The sequence below is a fragment of the Sitophilus oryzae genome, unplaced genomic scaffold, assembly GCF_002938485.1.
Source record: "Sitophilus oryzae breed Bouriz unplaced genomic scaffold, Soryzae_2.0 scaffold_1494_pilon_pilon, whole genome shotgun sequence".
NCBI classification, from domain to species: Eukaryota; Metazoa; Arthropoda; class Insecta; order Coleoptera; family Curculionidae; genus Sitophilus; species Sitophilus oryzae.
In genome coordinates, this window is record NW_022146163.1 from 4,614,294 (window position 1) to 4,632,377 (window position 18,084).

The 18,084-nt window shown below is 31.4% G+C and overlaps 1 protein-coding gene across 9 annotated transcripts in view; it reads right to left on the reverse strand.

The window, feature by feature from the left end:
- Positions 1–18,084, reverse strand: part of LOC115877536 (myosin-11-like) — a 100,638-nt gene that overhangs the window by 71,628 nt on the left and 10,926 nt on the right. For 7 of the 9 annotated variants that reach the window (XM_030893765.1, XM_030893771.1, XM_030893764.1 and 4 more), the window contains 3 exons: positions 17,426–17,453; positions 17,026–17,054; positions 11,885–11,996 (listed from right to left, as the gene is read on the reverse strand). In XM_030893765.1, the coding sequence (XP_030749625.1) occupies positions 11,885–11,996; positions 17,026–17,054; positions 17,426–17,453 (169 nt within the window). Of the gene's footprint in view, positions 1–11,020; positions 11,204–11,884; positions 11,997–17,025; positions 17,055–17,425; positions 17,454–18,084 lie in introns of all 9 variants that reach the window. The other 2 variants (XM_030893769.1, XM_030893768.1) reach the window with 2 other exon arrangements.

Below are 18,084 nucleotides of genomic sequence, written 5' to 3' on the forward strand. Positions count from 1 at the left end.
TGATATTTCAAATTCACAATAAAAAAGTTAAAAACAATATCTTTAAATTGCTGACCTGGATATTATCCTTGTATATGGATTTTTAAAGTAGCTCAACCTAAGACGTTTATGGATGTAAAGCACCAGATAGCGGAGCGTATTTCACGGTCTTTTACTACAGAAAAATATTTTTTGTTACTCTGAATTTTGAAGCGACCAATAAAAACAGAGAAAATAAAAATCGATAATTTTCGGACTGTGCCAATTGGTTACTAATCGACCAGATACTTTTTATCTATTAGATATGCTATAAAAGCTGGTAATTATACAATTCGACCATTGTAAATACCCGACAAATTCCGCAAGGCCGACGAGGCCGATGCTTTTCACTGATAAGAAAAAAATATATTTGTTTAGATAATTTTCGAGATATTTTTTTCTTTCTGAATGCACATTTTTAAAGTATTTTATATTCTTTGTCCGCTTGATCTACTATACTGGTTGCACGTATCAAAGTTCTGTTTCTTCTAGTTTTAAAAAATGTTCTTATTTCTTTGTAGTGGTTGTAGTGTAAAATTAGATTAATTTTATTAAGTTTAATTATAACGTTTAGTGTAGAATAGCACAAATAGTTTAGTAGTGTTTTTATAGTTTATTATTTTGTAGTTAAGTAGTAGGTGAAAGGATAATTTGGTTATTTTTTCTTTTTGTTTGATTAATTAGTAAGTTTGATAATTTTTTCAGTGTAGAATACGAGAAGTAGTTGTGTAGTGTTTTTATAAGAGATTATGTTAGTTTATTTTGTAGATGAGTAGTAGGTGAAGGTATTTGGGTATTTTTTCTTTTTGTTTTTCTTCTAATTGTAGTAATTCTATTAAGTATTGTGATAGATACACTATATCTTCCTTCAACTTCGTTGAAAAGTGCATTATCATAAATTATTATAAATAATGTACCAACATATCGAAATAATAATTTCTTTGTTAATACGGTTTAGAATTCTTAAAATAACAGGCAAAAATAATCCACAATTTACAATAAAATAAAAGTTTTGTTTAAATTTCTTAATCAGCTGATCACTATTAAAGTTCGCAGAAACCCGGGCTATATTATAACATTACTCTGAGGAAAATAACGAAAATAATCGATATTTCTGACTCCGCCCCGAAAGGTTCACGATTTGTCCTCCAGTTGGCAGCACATTTTGTCTAGTCGGTTGAACAACTTTAAGAATATATAAACAAGGATATTATTTACTTGAATCTTCCAATTGGCTCGATTTTTCTTATTCGGTGTTAATTAGCACTGATTAATATTGTTGCAATGAATATAATCAGATTAAATAATTAAAAAAAGCAGGGGAGGACTTGAAATTATTTTCAAATAATAATTAAATAGTTTTGTTGTGGTTAGGGTACCCAAAACAACAAAAAATATATAAAGTGTGGTATATCATTATATTCAGGAGACCGAGTTCTTTCAAAACCTGAAATAAAAAATACAGCATCTATTTAAGTATTTAAAAGAAATTAAGTTGACCTCCGTATCTTACAAATTATCAGTTAATTTGAAAATATAAAAATACTATCAGATAGCCCTAATAAAGTGGGTATGAGAATGTGCAATTAGTATTTTGATTTTCTAAATAGTAACAACAAGAAAAAATAAAATTGATTTTCAAAAAAATCCGTTTTTTCCAAAAAACTCAGCAATCCTTGAAATTTTTAAAACTTTTTTGATGGTTTCTTGGTGTTTAGGGCTTGTTTCTCCCTACAATTTCCTGTTTCACAATGTACCGTTCGTGTCGGGAAAGGGATCATAGTTTCATAGTTGTCGATTTTCAAAAGAAATCAGTACATGTATATTATTTCGTATTTTTCATTTAATTGATATTATGGAAAGAACTGTTCATTAAAATGTTGTATCCTATGTTATAGGGCTTATTTCTCTCTACAATGTACCGTTCGTGTCGGGGAAGGGATCATAGTTTCATAGTTGTCGATTTTCGAAAGAAATCAGTACATGCATATTATTTCGTATATTTTTCATTTTATTGATTTTATGGAAAGAACTGTTCATTAAAATGTTGTATCCTATTTTTAATCCTGTCATAGGGCTTGTTTCTCGCTACAATTTCCTGTTTCACAATGTACCGTTTGTGTCCGGGAAGTTTTTTTAAAAAGACTTAAATATTTTAAAAGATTTAAGCCATTTTTATTTCGTAATAAAGATTTAAATCACAAACCATTTTGAAGATTACTTAAATTTTAAGTCTTAAGCAGCTTTCGAAAAATGACTTAAAATCAAACGACTTAATTAAAATGATTTAAATAAAAAAATACTTTTTTTACTAAAATAATTTTACTTTTTACATCACAAATTTTCGGTGAGCTTCCAGCTCTGTTTTTTGTTATATCTATTATGGTTTCAATGGTTAACAAGGTACAATTAATTCACGATCAGCTGTCACAGTTTATCGATAGACATAGTATAGCTAAAACTCAAATGTTACTTCTAATCTACTATAACATAATTTTTAAAAGGGCAATTATAGGGCATTATTTATTCAAACATCGTAACCCAAAATTAAAATACAGGGTTTTCTACAATCATGACTTGAGTACAAAAACGAAACTTGCAGTGTATCGAGCAAAAATAATCCCCACCATGTTATATGGAAGCGAAACCTGGGTGCCGTACCGCCAGCACACGAACGCATTAACCAAGTTGCACCAGAGACATCTTAGCCAACTGTTAAGAATCAAATGGTACCACCATGTATTAAACGTATCGGTCCTTGAAAAAGCTAGCTGCGAGAGCGCTGAAGTCATGATTACTAAATCCCGCTTAAGATAGGCTGGTCATGTATGCAGGATGCAAGAAAACCGCCTACCGAAATATTTCCTTTACGGTGAGCTTGCAGATGGTAAGAGGAAACCGGGTGGACAACTCAAAACGTACAAGGATATTTTCCACGAAAACTTAAAGGGGGTAAGCATGAAGAATCAGTGAGAGAAAGCAGCGCACAATAGATCGCAATGGAGAAGTAAACTACGTTAACAGCGACAACCAAAAAGTAAAAAGGCAACAAAGTAATGAGATTTTTGAATGTCCAGAGGGCGGAAGAGAGATAATATCATGTATCGGGCTTTTCAGTCACAGAAAAACTCATGAAAAAAACGTCTTGCGTAACCATCTCCTGATGCGTGTCAAATACTCGTCAGCGAGTAATGGCAGTAGTAGTAGTACAAGGATACTATATAGAGATAAGGATAGTTCGATTCCTATCTTCCTGCACTGTCAGTTTTTTTACGTCATCTACTGATCGAGTTGAAGTTGGCGCTAAAGATTTTAGACAGTGACAGTTATTTTTGCATTTGACGGACGACCGCACAGTGCGTTGGAAGATAAACTTAGCGGGACAAAAGCGTTTGGTTAGAAATAAGCCAAAAAATGTGTACTGATAAGAATAAATAGTAGACATTCCAATTGATACAAAAATGCATGAATATTCTTTGTATTTCGATACATTTTTATCAACCAAATTTGGTCGTTTTCTGCTTAGCAAGGCAGAGATCATACGAAAACAAAATATTTACAAGTGCTTATACATTTCATTAGAAAGCCAAATTATGTTGAAGATTGCCAAAGGTATGTACTTTTCTACTGTACGTATATTATTTGTTAAAATCCTTCGTGCCTTTGTTCTGCAGATATCAAACTTTCACTTTTTTTTCAAATATCAATATATTGAATGATGTAGATCTTTTGAGTTACCAATAGTTACCAACACAGGTAGTTACAGTCATAGGGAGTTCAAGCTTAACAGGTGAATGCCCAAAAAGATTCATTTCAATCGGATAGTATAAAAACAAAACAACTCCATCAAAAGGCACTGAGTTTAAAAAAAATTGTCTTAGATACTTATATGAATTTACAATTACAGAGTGTTAAAATTAAAATTAAAATATCTATCTTATTTATTATTTTCAAAATAAAATATATTTTTTAAAATAAATTATAGAGAGTGTCGCAAGATTACAAATTAATTTAAAAAAAACTGCTAAAGAGTTTTTTGATATCATAATTTTATGTATTTGGCAATAGTTTACGATACGGTTTTTGTGTGTCATGTACGAATAATATCATAGTTTTATTATCTTGTATTTATTTATTAATAAATTAAGTTGTTAATAAATAAATAAATTTAACCATATAGTTGCTATATATTAGACTATTTGCTACGTTCTTAGATTTTAAGTTTCAAACATTGCTCTTGAGATTTTGTCCCGCTAGAATAACCATCCGCCGCACTGTGGAGCGCTGGTCAGCGCGTGACGTAGCATTCCACGGCGACTACGACAGCGGCGATTTGACGCGATCGAACAGTCCTTTAGAATATATACAGTCCTTGGTAGTAGTATAGTCTATAAAATGAATAACTTTGAATTTTGACCGTTATTTTTTACCAACATGGTAAATATAAAATTCCTCTGTCAAAAAAGTTACTGATATTCTTTAAACTGAGTGCCTGAACGAATCAGATAGGTAACTCTTTTTACTTTCGTGAAATAGAAAAGAAAAATAATAACACAAGTGACAGTTCTTCCTCTTCTTGCAAAAATCAACACAAAATGTCATAATAACCAAAAGTAAAATGTCATCAGCTTTTGACATTTCTAAATATCAGACCAATGCCGTCTCTAATAGAACAGCCTCGGAGCGAGATTGATGACGTCACGCTAGTTAGATACTACGGATTAATAAATATGTTGTTTAATACATGGAAAAAATGTATTCATGATACATTGTTATTGATACATGTTCATTCATAAACATTGTATTTTAAAAATGATATAGTTTACATGAAATATACATAATATACAGATAATAAATACAATACATATACATATTTATAGTAATAAATACTTTGGCAAATAAACTATGAACCACACAAATGCAGCACATGTTTTACAATATACAAATAATGAATAGGTAATTCAGATAATGGATAAAATGTAAAATATATTTTAAATTTTGGGGTTTGAAAATCGATCTAATTTAACGAAAAACATTCAATATCTACTAATAGTGATGTATTATTATTTGCATTCACAAAATTTATATGTATATTTTGCAAGTATCAATGTTCGAAAAATTATATTTGCAAATAATACAATATCATAGAAAAAAAGGCGTCAGAGATGGCTATGAAATAAAGATCGCTGTCATTTTATATGTAAAATTATTCTAAAATTTTTGATTTTCTTGGGATTTAGGTTCGGGAAAAACGCTGATTAAGTTTTCATTTGATTTTTCATTATTTTTATTTGGTTTATAAAAAACGTTTCGGCTAACATTACAGCCGAGGGGTAAACCGCAGAGGAATTATGGTGTACACTATGAAGGAATTCTACAGGAATTCCAAGGAATTCCAAGGAATTACGAGGAATTCCAAGGAATTCCATAGGAATTACTAGGAATTCCAATTATTTCCGTAAAAATTCCAATGAATTCCAAGGAATTCCTTAGAAATTTAGAGGAATTCCACAGGAATTAAGAGGAATTACAAGCAACTTTATAAAAAATTAACGAACATTAGTAAACCATGAATACTATAATAGGTAGTACTAAATTTAAAGAAAAACGTTTTGCAGGCGATTTTTTACTATCCGTTTTTCGTTTTCGCTTCCAAATTTCCCAATATCAAATATCTACAGGTTAGATATTCTTTTAATTTAATATTGTACCCTCGATTATATATCTAAAATATTTTCCAATAGTACGGCCGAACCACCCCCGAGAGATCTAGTTATAACGTTCCCTGATTTCGCCATTTTAAAGAAATCCTCATAAGATTTTTTTATTCAGTACTCCAGAAAGTGTAAAGTTGATTTTTTCATTTCCTCGGAATAATACCTAGGTATATACTATAGGAAAATTAATACAACTTTAGGTGCACTTCATCAATGATACCATGCGTAATCTTATGGAATTTACTGGTGATCGTATTATGACGTGCAACTGAAGTTTTATTAATTTCCTTTCCTATAGATACGAGTATAACTAGGTACCTCTCATTTTCAAAAAATCCCGAGAAAAATTAATTTTAATAAGTAAGTGCCGACATATTTCCAGTATTTTTACCTCATGATCCCCTATTGGTACTAAAATTTAACTAAAAAAACGTAAATCTCGTAATAGTACTTTTTATTGTTAGATCTAGTACTTATAGAGACATTAGACATTTATAAAAATCACCAGAAAATTCATAGCGGAACTGCGAAACCGAGGTGGCAACGCTGGTTCAGACTGAAAGAGTTAACGAGTTCGTACCAAGGAATTCCAAGGAAGACCTTGAATGATTGACCTTGACCTTGAAGACCAGGAATTCCAAGGAATTCCGAAGGAATTACGAGGAATTCTGAGGAATTATTTGAGTAAAAGGAATTACGGTGTACACTTTTCCCTCTGCGGTTTACCCCTCGATTACAGCCTTCATCAGTGTTGTGTCATATGAAAAAAATAGTGTCGAATATAATCCAAAAAATTACATATAAAATATTCACACCACACACCACATACTGTTTACTACAATTAATAAACTAATATAAACGTGTGAAAAGATGACCACATATTTTTTTTAAATTATTATTCTTAACACTAAAACTATCTACATTGACTATGGAGTGCGATTTCAGCCATAGTCAAGTGAGACTGTTCTATTAGAGACGGCATTGCGTCAGCAGGGCCGCAAGTTGCTAACCTAATAAAATTAACACTAGAAAAGCCCGCGGGAACTGTCAAATTCAAAGTTATTCGCTTCACAGATTATAGTAGTAGTAATGTAGTAACGCAAACATTAGTCAAAAATTTGAAAGTTGGATTAAGCTGTGTTGAAAAAGAAAGTATTTTTATTATTAAATATTATAAAATAAAAATATACATACTATAAATAATAAAAAATAGGATATTAGAAGGAACATTTCTTATTTTCCAAATTTTGCACGTGCTCCATAACGGGAGTATAAGTAAACTTCGACAATTTCTGCTCAAACTCAAGTCTAGCTTCTGTGTGTTTTGATCGATCTACAAAAGTTTTACATCTACCCAGTGTAGTGCTGGTCAGTTTTGAACGTTCTTTAATTGGCTTCAGTGAGTTTTTGACATAAGTCAAATCATTTTCGCTCTTACACGACGAAAATAAATACTTTCTGTCCTTCAAACTGGAATTGTATTTTGAAGATATACCCGAATCCTTTTGAGCTCCTGTTTCGATTAAACCTTGGTTTCCTTCAAAAGTGACGTTTTTGTTCACTGTACCATCTTTATTGATGTATATCACTGTATTTCTACCAAACTCCTTTTTCGAGGTATGATGGATTATCAAGTAAGGTTGGTTGGATTGAGTTTTTGGTTGTTGGATTATACAGGGAGTCTCATGTTGGTCTTGACTGGAATTGGAGTTGAAGGTATGTAGGGATTTGTCGGGAACAGGTATCTAAAGGAAATAATCACTAGTAATACCACTAGAGATCTAATTATTTCCGGAAATTTTTTCGAGCTCATGATAATTTTCTAAAAATATTCATGGAGCGAGAAAAAATGTCCGGATTTAATTTGACCTCGTGTGGTATTCGGTAAGAAAATTCCACATCAAATTGTGTTTGAAAATCAAATAATTAAAATGTATTTTTCGATATTTGGTCGAATTGATTATTTAGTTAAGTGACATCCAAACCTAAAAACTATTTCAGTTTTGAAGCTGTCAAGTGGTACGGCTTAAAAAAATGTTCGGCTTCGGTCATGAAAGCAAAGAAAATATTCGCCAGGAGATTAAGCAGTTGACACCCGCGAATACTAGGAAATCGAAGTCAAGTGTATGGAAGCAGTTTGCAAACTTTCATCTTAGCTTTGTAATTGAAATGTATCAATATTATCATTTAAACAAATACAAACCAGACTCTCAGAAAGATAATCTGTCATTATAAACGTTAAAAAATTTCCAGTATAATTCGCTGTTGGGTGCCCACAAGGAAAAAATTTTCACTAAAATTTATCCGTTGCCATAGTGATTTGTCAAAAAAACACGTTTTGATTGGTTAAAAATTACAGGTGTGGAATTTTCACAATAATTTTAACTTATATTTTTATGCTAGTTTTAAAATTGTAATTTTTTAGTATTTTAGTAAAAAAACCGATATATAGGCGATAGTTTTTGCTGTTAACTGGATTAAAAATGACATAAGAAAATTTAACTTAACTAGAGCTCTCGGATTTTTTATCAAATTTGACATTTAAAATAATAAATGGCTAAAAAAATAATGGCGTGTTTTGTTTAAAATACATCCTTGTTTGTTTTATACACACATATATATTACTTGTACACATACCGTATTTTTTTTAATAAAATAACTCGATAAGATTTTTTCAGTTCCATACAGTTTTTTTTCACAATATTTTGAAGTACCTAATCACTTGTCACTCAAATTTTAAATATAGGTATTCAATTGTACCACCTTATTTCTTTGTAAAATAAAATAAAGTACTTTGAAATTAAAACGACAGACACATCTATCACTGTCACGGATTTTGTCGTTGGACAGACTATAATTAAATATAACACACAAATAACAAATAACTCTTTGAAAGCACCTTCGCGAAATAGTTCACAATTTGCTTTTACAGAACTCTCTCTTTAAAAACTGACTCAACTGTAAAGCTCGGAAAGCGCATTAAATACCTCAACGGATATTTCGCGTACTTTCCAGAAGTATCTGTAGTATTCTTTTTGCTTCTAGTAATTTCCATTACCACGATCGGTAATACGGAACTTGCCTTGTTCGTTCCCCGATAGATGTCGCCATATAACATGACAATATCAAAATTCGGCCAATAAACTCACTTTTTAGCCATTATTACTATCATAAGGTAATGCTGGTTTAGTATACTTTATGATTACTATAAAGGTAAAATTTGACAGACACACGAGAGCCGCAGGATAGATTTTATTATGTAATTTGTATTCTATTTAAAGCGAAAACTAACGCCAAAGTCATATTAACCTAACGCGATACGTATTAAATATATTAAAATAAAATGTTAAACTCGCATAAAGAAGCTACTAACTGATCAACATTAAAGTAAGTGAATTAATACTCAGAATTAGTGCTTAATGGTTAAATTTTAACTTAATAAGCTTTAAGAGATGATAAAAAATATCGTTTTCAATACGAAATTCGTGATTTTTTTCTATTTGCTTAACAACTTTTAAAAGTATGAGACAAATGTAATGCATGCTTTTTTGTTCAAAATTTCCCTGTCATATGTAACCAAATTCAATTTTACTATATTACTACAGATCACAGCTACGAAAGCGAATTCATATCTAGATTTATATCTAAGGCAAAACTAAGATCAGACTAATACAAGTTTCAAATGCAAATAAAAAGGTTGACAAGGCTGAACATAAATAGTAGGTAAAAAGTTTTCAGTCATACACCACCATAAGGCAAAACTAAGATCAGACTAATACAAGTTTCAAATGCAAATAAAAAGGTTGACAAGGCTGAACATAAATAGTAGGTAAAAAGTTTTCAGTCATACACCACCATTTGTGCGATTTCTGCTTAAAAATATCTGTTACTCAAAAATAACAAATTTCTGTTATATATTGAATTTATTCATAAACTGTTAAACATGAAAAACCAACGAGTATATTTTACTAAACATTTTTAATATGACAGGCTCGTTTACTCAAAAGTCTCCTGGCTATTAGTGCCACAGAACAGATACAAACTTGTATCTGTTGTGTTAGTGCACTGTCATTTTCATTTCTAAAAAATGTCTATACCTATGTGGCGGATTCATCTCTCCAAAAAAATCCTTTATGGGTATTTCGCCACTGCACTGCAAGAAAAATCTACAAAATAAAATAGTTAATTTTTGTAAATACTTCTGCGTTAAACCTAAACGGACACTGCTTGTCAGAAGTTATGTTTACAGTAATAAAAATTTGCCTAACAAAGAAAAAAATGCTTAACGTTTCGGAAAGTTTATCTCTTTCCGTCGTCGGAAGCAAAAAAATACAAAGAATAAAGAAAAAAACTATTTAAAATATTTAAATTCAACTATTCGAGAACACTTTACTTTTTTTAAAACAGATACGTCTACAAGAAACAGTTGACGTTCTTGTTGAAAGAAGCGATAGTCTCTAAAAGAAAAATAAAAGAGGCTTTTTTAATTCAATCTAATAAAAATAAATGTATTGCTCATGCATCTGTAGATGTTAGAAATGTATGGCAATCGCTTCTTTGATTTTAAAGAACATAACATATGTAAAATTTAAAAATAATCATACAGAAAGTTTTGGGTTTTTTGGTTTTACCTTATTAAATAATTGTTATCAGGTAGTAATTGTTAATTTTGTCAAGTTTAACTTGATATAATGTCATTTTAACAGAATTTGTAGACGTATCTGTTTTAAAAAAAGTAAAGTGTTCTCCAATAGTTGAATTTAAATATTTTAAATAGTTTTTTTCTTTATTCTTTATATTTTTTTGCTTCCAACGACGGAAAGAGATAAACTTTCCGAAACGTTAAGCATTTTTTTCAGGCAAATTTTTATTACTGTAAACATAACTTCTGACAAGCAGTGTCCCTTTAGGTTTAACGCAGAAGTTTTTACAAAAAATAACTATTTATTTTGTTGATTTTTCTTGCAGTGCAGTGGCGAAATACCCATAAATGATTTTTTGGAGAGATTTTCATTCCTGTTTATATTTTTTAAATAAAAACTGTTGCGAATTGGTAGAATATCGTAGCATGGCCAATTCCACTTTACATGACAAACTATTACCAAAGTTAACGCATTATAATGCGCTAAGTGTCCTATCGCTGTAAGGCACTATTTTTTTAACTGCTGTGATTTTTGCAATTTTAAAAGTTTTATTTAGAAATAAAAGGTCAATTTTGGTATTTCATCGCCTCTTAAAGTTTACTTGGTTAAAACTAAACCACATGTGTAAATTTCATTCATTACCTGTTGCTTTAACTGCTTAATGTCCTTTCTTAGTTCCTTAATGATGTCATCTTTGAAGATAAGCTGTTTCTCAGCCTGCGCACATGTATCTTCCAGCGTCTGAATTTCTTTTTTCAACAGAATAATTTGGTCGTGTCGAGAGGCCACCTCTTCCGTCAAAACTTGTCTCATGTCAACCATTGCCTAAAATAAACGAAGAATTAGGTTAAAAAATAGCTTTAAAGTATTATACTACCTTCAAGTAAGGGTTTCATTAATCATACGGCATACCACTATGTGTTAGTAACTTACTAAGTCGATTTGAATAAGCAAATATACCGTAGAAATAAAAACTATGTCGTAGTAGACGAAAATTTTGTTACAAAAAATGATAGGTATGTGAAATATCTCTTTTTCATTGATCATAAGTTATATGAAGTTTTTGTTAAAGGATAAAATTTCGTTTTGAAAGAACAAACTGACAGTTAAAAACTCCTGACAGTTATATAACGGTAATCAGAGAACGCAAATTCAGCTATAAAAAAGCTAGAACTGAAATGTTATTGCATGATCAATAACAAAAAACATAATTTTTGCATGTCACGTAATGGCAAATTTAAAAAACCGATTAGATAACAAAATATAAAAAACCTACAAGTATGATTTTACGTCTATACACCAATTTTAAAAATATAGAACGACTTTGTAAAAACAATAAATAATTCAAAAACTATATATTTCTTTAAAGTTAATAATTCTTTGGTATAACTAGAGTTGATATATCAATATAACTGCGACCGACTAATGATTTCTAAGTAAAATTTGTACCTAAATTTAAACTTAAGACAACAACTTACTTCTAACAAACTAAAGACAATAACTTACTTCTTTCAAAGAATTGTATTCTTCTCGTTTACATTCTAATTCCTTAGCCATACTCTCCACATCTCCAAAGGTTTTATAGTAGTGCAGTTTTTCCGTCAAATCAATAACAGTCCTACAATAATTTAACACAAAATATTACTAACTTATCTTGCATATACAAGCTAGTTTTTATAAAGTAAAGTGTTTAATTTTGAATTTGCTGTGGTATAGTTTTATAGAAAATAAAGAACCGAACATAACCGACTAAAGCTTGATTTTCATGCATCCGTTGTCCGACGATATAATAATAACAGCTCCTGTATATAGCGTTTGACGCCTTGGGAGTAGCAAGGTACAGCTTGCCATACTAGAGCCGTTCGGTATACAAGGAAGGTAATGTGGCTAGCACTACGCTTCAACCGCCTATTATTACCTCAGAATTGTGAATCCCAAGTACTCATTTAAGGCTGAGTCAACCTAGGTAACCAAACTATTTTTATTTTAATAAAAATAGTCGGCTGATGAAATGCCGGGTATGGGATTCGAACCCACTACCTTGAGATTGGTAGACGAGAGCCTGTACTTCTACGCCACCTGGCACCTTTCCGATGTCCGACGATACGATAGTAATTTTACTGGTTGAATTTAAAGACTTCGGTTGGTTAGAAAATTACGCAGTTTTTAAATTTATTGCATATTCATGCCTCCGTTCATCGAATATATGACTTGCTTGTGATTGGTGTCATTATATATTTTCATTTCCATAACGAGATTTCGCTGTTTTACTTATGGACTAAGAGCTAGCAACGTTTTCGAGAGAGAATTTTAAGAAAGCTGGTTCTTTAATATATCTGGTCTGGTTGCCGGTAGACGTTCCGTTCACTACTACGCAGCATATCTGTATTCAATATCTGTTCACTAGTGCGCATCAAAAACTCGTCCTGTATTTCAGGAACTAAGGAGGCTAGGACAAACCTATGTGTAGCATACTTAGTTTCATAAAAAAAGTAGCAAAATAATATAAAAATCATTGTATCTCTACTCATAAACCAGAAATCTTATAAAACACACGAAAATGGGATACCCTGTACAGATGTGATGCGCAGTACTGAACCGCCGTAGCCTACCGGCAACCAAATGGTTCGCACTTTGGTCAGGAAAGCATAACAAAAGATATATTAAAGAACCAGCTTATTTAAAATTCTCGTTTTCCCCACGCGACGGTGCTATAAAAAAATAACTCTTGTACTATTATATTTTTATTAAGATTAGAGCGAGGGGTATTTCGCAGGGGAATTTTGGTGTACAACCTCTAGGAATTAGTCGGGAATTAGTAGGGAATTAGAGGAATTAGTGGGGAATTAGTAGGGAATTAGAGGAATTAGTGGGGAATTAGAGGAATTAGTGGGGAATTAGTGAGGAATTAGTGGGGAATTAGAGGAATTTAGTGGGGAATTAGTGGGGAATTAGAGGAATTTAGTGGGGAATTTGTTCGCTTATAGATGATAGTAACTGCATCGATTCAAATACTCATTGAAAAAATTACACAAAATCGATATCCAGAATGAGAATAATGTTCTATCTAAATGGAATAGAAGAAATCTCAAAGGTGTGATAGGGAGAGACGAGCTAGAGAAAAATTGGTAAATGACCAAAGTTTAATCACGGATTACTTTTTCATCGCTGAAAAAGTGAGCGAAATAGTCATTAAAAACAGTGAACTAGCGAAAGAACTTTTGGAGAATATAAGTGAATTAGTAACTGACCAAAAGACTGATATACCGCGACTTCTCAAAATATTGCAAGATGTATCACTCAAAAATTCTACTTGCTCAAACAATCAAAATATGTACGATGATGCTACAAAAAAATTCGCGGTGCTGATTTGGTATCTCCTTTAGCAGAAAAAACATATTCCACACACAAGCTGCAGAGCCCCTACATTCTTCGTCAGTTCCAGACTGGAAGTGGTATCAGTGTAGCATAGACAAAATGAAGAATGCTATGTACAGGACACCACTCATATTTTAACAAAAATGAGTACGCGTTTCCTAAAACCGAAAATAAATCTACCGATTGGAAAATACACTGCCACCTCGGATCATTTCAGGGAATTGGTCCTAAAGGTTTCAAAAAATAAACACCTTCTTACAGATTCTGATCTCAAAAATGAAGACAAGATGAATTTTGCCTCCGCAGAAAAAATGTGCAGTCTGATAGTAATTGAACAACTTAATAAGGAAATTCCAGCAAAATAAATCACTAAATCACTACAATACACCAACAACCCCTCAACTGTAAGGAAACAAACCAAACCCTCAACTGTAAGGAAATTCCACAAAGTAAAGGTAGTGTGGCGTATCTTAAACTTATGAATTACGTTAAATCGTCGTTCCTCGATTCCAGCACTGTTTTGCTTCGGCTATATCGCATCTGGTATGTAGTATTCTTCACTAGAATCTGGAGAGTTTGGATTAAAGAAAAAAAAGAATACAAAACAGAAAATTTTTTGACCAGTAATTGTTACCTTTGCATCGAGATGAATGCCCACGCTTTAATTAAACTGATACTGAAGATTAAAAACTCCGAGTTAAGACCAGAAATGTTAAGCATCGGCATTCTTGGTAGCCAAGCCTGTGAATCCTTATTTCGTTCTGCAAGATCCATGACCTCTACTTATTCAACAGTAATCAATTTTAGTACAAAGGATATGCTGAACCGAATTGAAAGAATTAGCACAATAAATGATACCATAAATGATCTAAGGGGAACTTTTGCATTTCCAAGAAAAGACAATAGATTGAAAAACAGACTGAAGGAAGAAAAATTAACACTGGAAGAAGAAGTCCTCAATTTGGATATCAAAACTACAGTTGAAGAAGCTCTCCAAATGGTCGTAGAAGATATGAATCGTTTTGGAATCAGTGCCAAGGAAAACGACTGGAAATATATGCAGATACCATTATTTACAAGACTGAAGAAAAACGGACAGGACAACGAATATATTGACGAAGATGATGTTGAACTCAACGAAAACTCCGAGGAAAATGAAATTGGCCAAGATGTAGTAAATTGTGTCAATAATGAAGATTTATAATTATGGACAAGGTTGCGGACTTAATTTCTAACCAGATCCCTAATCGCGAATGTGATGATTCTTTGGAAACAAGTTCCATAAGTTTAAAAGATTTTTCCCAAAAAGTACATAGCATATCGGAAAAATCACCGTAATCACTCAAAATCACTCAATCTTGGCAAGAAATCTTCGATTATTAAAAAGTCATCGTACTGCTGGCTTTTAGATCAGTCTAATGGTAGAGTGAGTACTGACCGACTGAAATGATTCATAGGAAGTGCAAGCAAAACACAGAAAAAAACAGGTTCTAAGAAGTCCCAATTGCCCTTGGCAATGAAAAAATCTAAACAGAAGTTACCTATGGATCAAACTACACGAGCACGAGCACTGACTCCTCAACTGATTCGGACGTGATGGAACTCGACGACTCCGGTGATTCGGAAGAGTTTTCAGATAGAATGCTTCCCTCCAATTTATCGGAAACTGATGAACTCGATATACACTTCGAAAAGTATTACGCGGTTTTCTATGACCAGTCGTGGGTTAATGGTCGAATTATTGAAGATAGAAATGCAAATTATAAATTCAGGTTTCTGAAAGCAGAGCTCGACAGTTTAAAGGTCGATTCTCACTATACCTTCCATATCAGCTCCCTTCCGTTTACATAAAATATTATATCATGTAAATCCGTCATCCGATCACACTATCCGTTCCGTTTCCCTTCCGTTCCATATCCTTTCCTTCCATACATTTTTTTGTCGGACGGACTGAAGCGTATCGGAAACAGCGTTGTCAAGTCCTTACATTTGTACCAGCTCTGTTAAAATGTTGCTGATATTTATTAATTTTTGCACCTCCTTAAATCTGTTACCTTTTTCAAAAGATACAAGTTTTTAAAATAAAACTTTCGTAATGATATAATTTGTATAATAAAAAGTATGGAACTGATACGGAACGGAATCTTTCGTATAGCGTCCATACAATAAAAAATACGGAACGGATATGGAATGGAAACGGAAGGTATAGTGAGAATCAACCTTTATTTGGCCCAAGAAGGAAGACACCGATATCGTTCATAAAAAATTTATTCTGTGCGGTCCTATAAATTTGATTGGTGATGGCCCATTCCAGTTGAAGCGGACAGATCAAATAAATATCAGGAGAAGATATGAAGGATTTAAAAAACAATAACGGCTTATTTTTGTTCGATAATATCATAATATTCCACAAGAAATGTGTTCAGTTTTTTAACTTTTTTATATTTTTTGATAAAAAAATATGGTGTTTTGTTTAGAGTTTTTTATTATAAAACCGAGAGTTATATCTACAGCAAACTCTATAGACGTTTGTTGAATAACTTACCATCATGTGTGGCCTAGTTTACGTAAGTTTTTCGATGAGGAAATTAGTAATAGTAGGGGAATTAGGGGAATTAGTTGGGGAATTAGAGGAATTAGTTGGGAATTAGAGGAATTAATTGGGAATTAGTTGGGGAATTAGAGGAATTAGAAAAATTAGGGGAATTAGTGGGGAATTAGTATAAATTTGGGGAATTAGTGTACACATTTTATCCTGCGGTTTACCCCTCGGATTAGAGATTTGATCAGATTTTTATTAAAATTTAATCTAACCTTAAAAAATGTAATAGTAGCTAATACCGTCGGGAAAACAAGAATTTTAAAAAAGCTGGTTCTTTAATATATGTTTTGTTATGATCACCTGACCAAAGTGCAGAAAAACTGCGTAATTTTCTAACCAATCGAAGTCTTTAAATTCAACCAATAAAATTAATATTGTATAATCCTATCGTCGGACAACGAAAGGATAAAAATCAAGCTTTAGATGTTGATATTTGGATGAGTAGACCTCTAGAAATATCGTCGAATATAAAATAGTGATGTTAACTTAAACAAAATCAGACCTTGTATGTAATTATATTATATTGTTATTAAATTTGAGTTTATTTCATACACAATTATTTTAAAGAATGTAGTATTCAGGCCCACTCTCTCATTATATAAGATTGATTAATGTTGAAAATAAAAAGTACAAATACAATCAAATTAAATAACAAATATAAACTCACCTCTCTTTTTCATTTAACAATTTTTCACCCTGAAATTAAAAATACATAGTAAATCATAAAAAGGTTAAACAATTAATTTTCTTAATATATAAAATACCAAATTAATTAGTAAAATTTCGCATTTATAAATTATCAAAATTGCAAAACTCTAATCACTGTAATATTTCATTTTGAATAAACTTAACACATCTTATTCATATAAGAAAAATTAATCAACACCAAAAAATGAACATATAATTTAATTGACCTAAAATCGTTAAAAATAAATAATGTGTTAACAATTCTATCACATCTTGTTTCGGTTTTTGCAAGAAAGAGAACGACTTCTGCTATTTCTAGGACAAAAGCTTGCACATCTGTTATTTCTCAAGCTAAATATGAATCTTGCCGTTTTACGCACCTCATCAGTACCGCTTGTTGTTGTAATCCTAAAAATACAAATAAAGGATGTTAAATATTTGAATCAATTGAAACAGAAGATAAATGATAAATGGATAAATGTCAGTAACAATTTTTGTATGCCATTTTAATTCAAAAACAATTTTTTCTAGCTTTTTAATTTTTTTAATGTCTTCAGTCAAAATATTCTAATCGCAAAACATTTTCCGATGCACGTCATCAATCATATCGACATTGACACTAATGTCTATAAACCTGACTAAATAAAATTTTGGCAAAAATGTTTAAATTTGTTGTATAATTTAAGATACCGAGCAGCTCTTCATTTTACTTTATAGAGCAAATGATTGTAACATAGATTTTATTTAGATTGACGCTGAAAAAATGAGTTTAAACCGAATTTTATTATCGCTATGTTTGTGACATTGCGCTGTGTTCAGCAATGTTGTCCTTTATTATTTGAAAATTATCCTAGTGTCAGTCAGTATTTTGTATAATATCGTGTTGTTGTTGAATCTTTGTAATTCTCGTTTTTTTTTGCCTATTTTCATAGTATTTTTTTTAAATTGCATTTTTAAGCACAAACAGTTCTTTTAAGAACTAAATTTTCGAGTTTTTGTATTGCATTTCTTGAAATTGTGTGTTGAAAATATGCCGAAG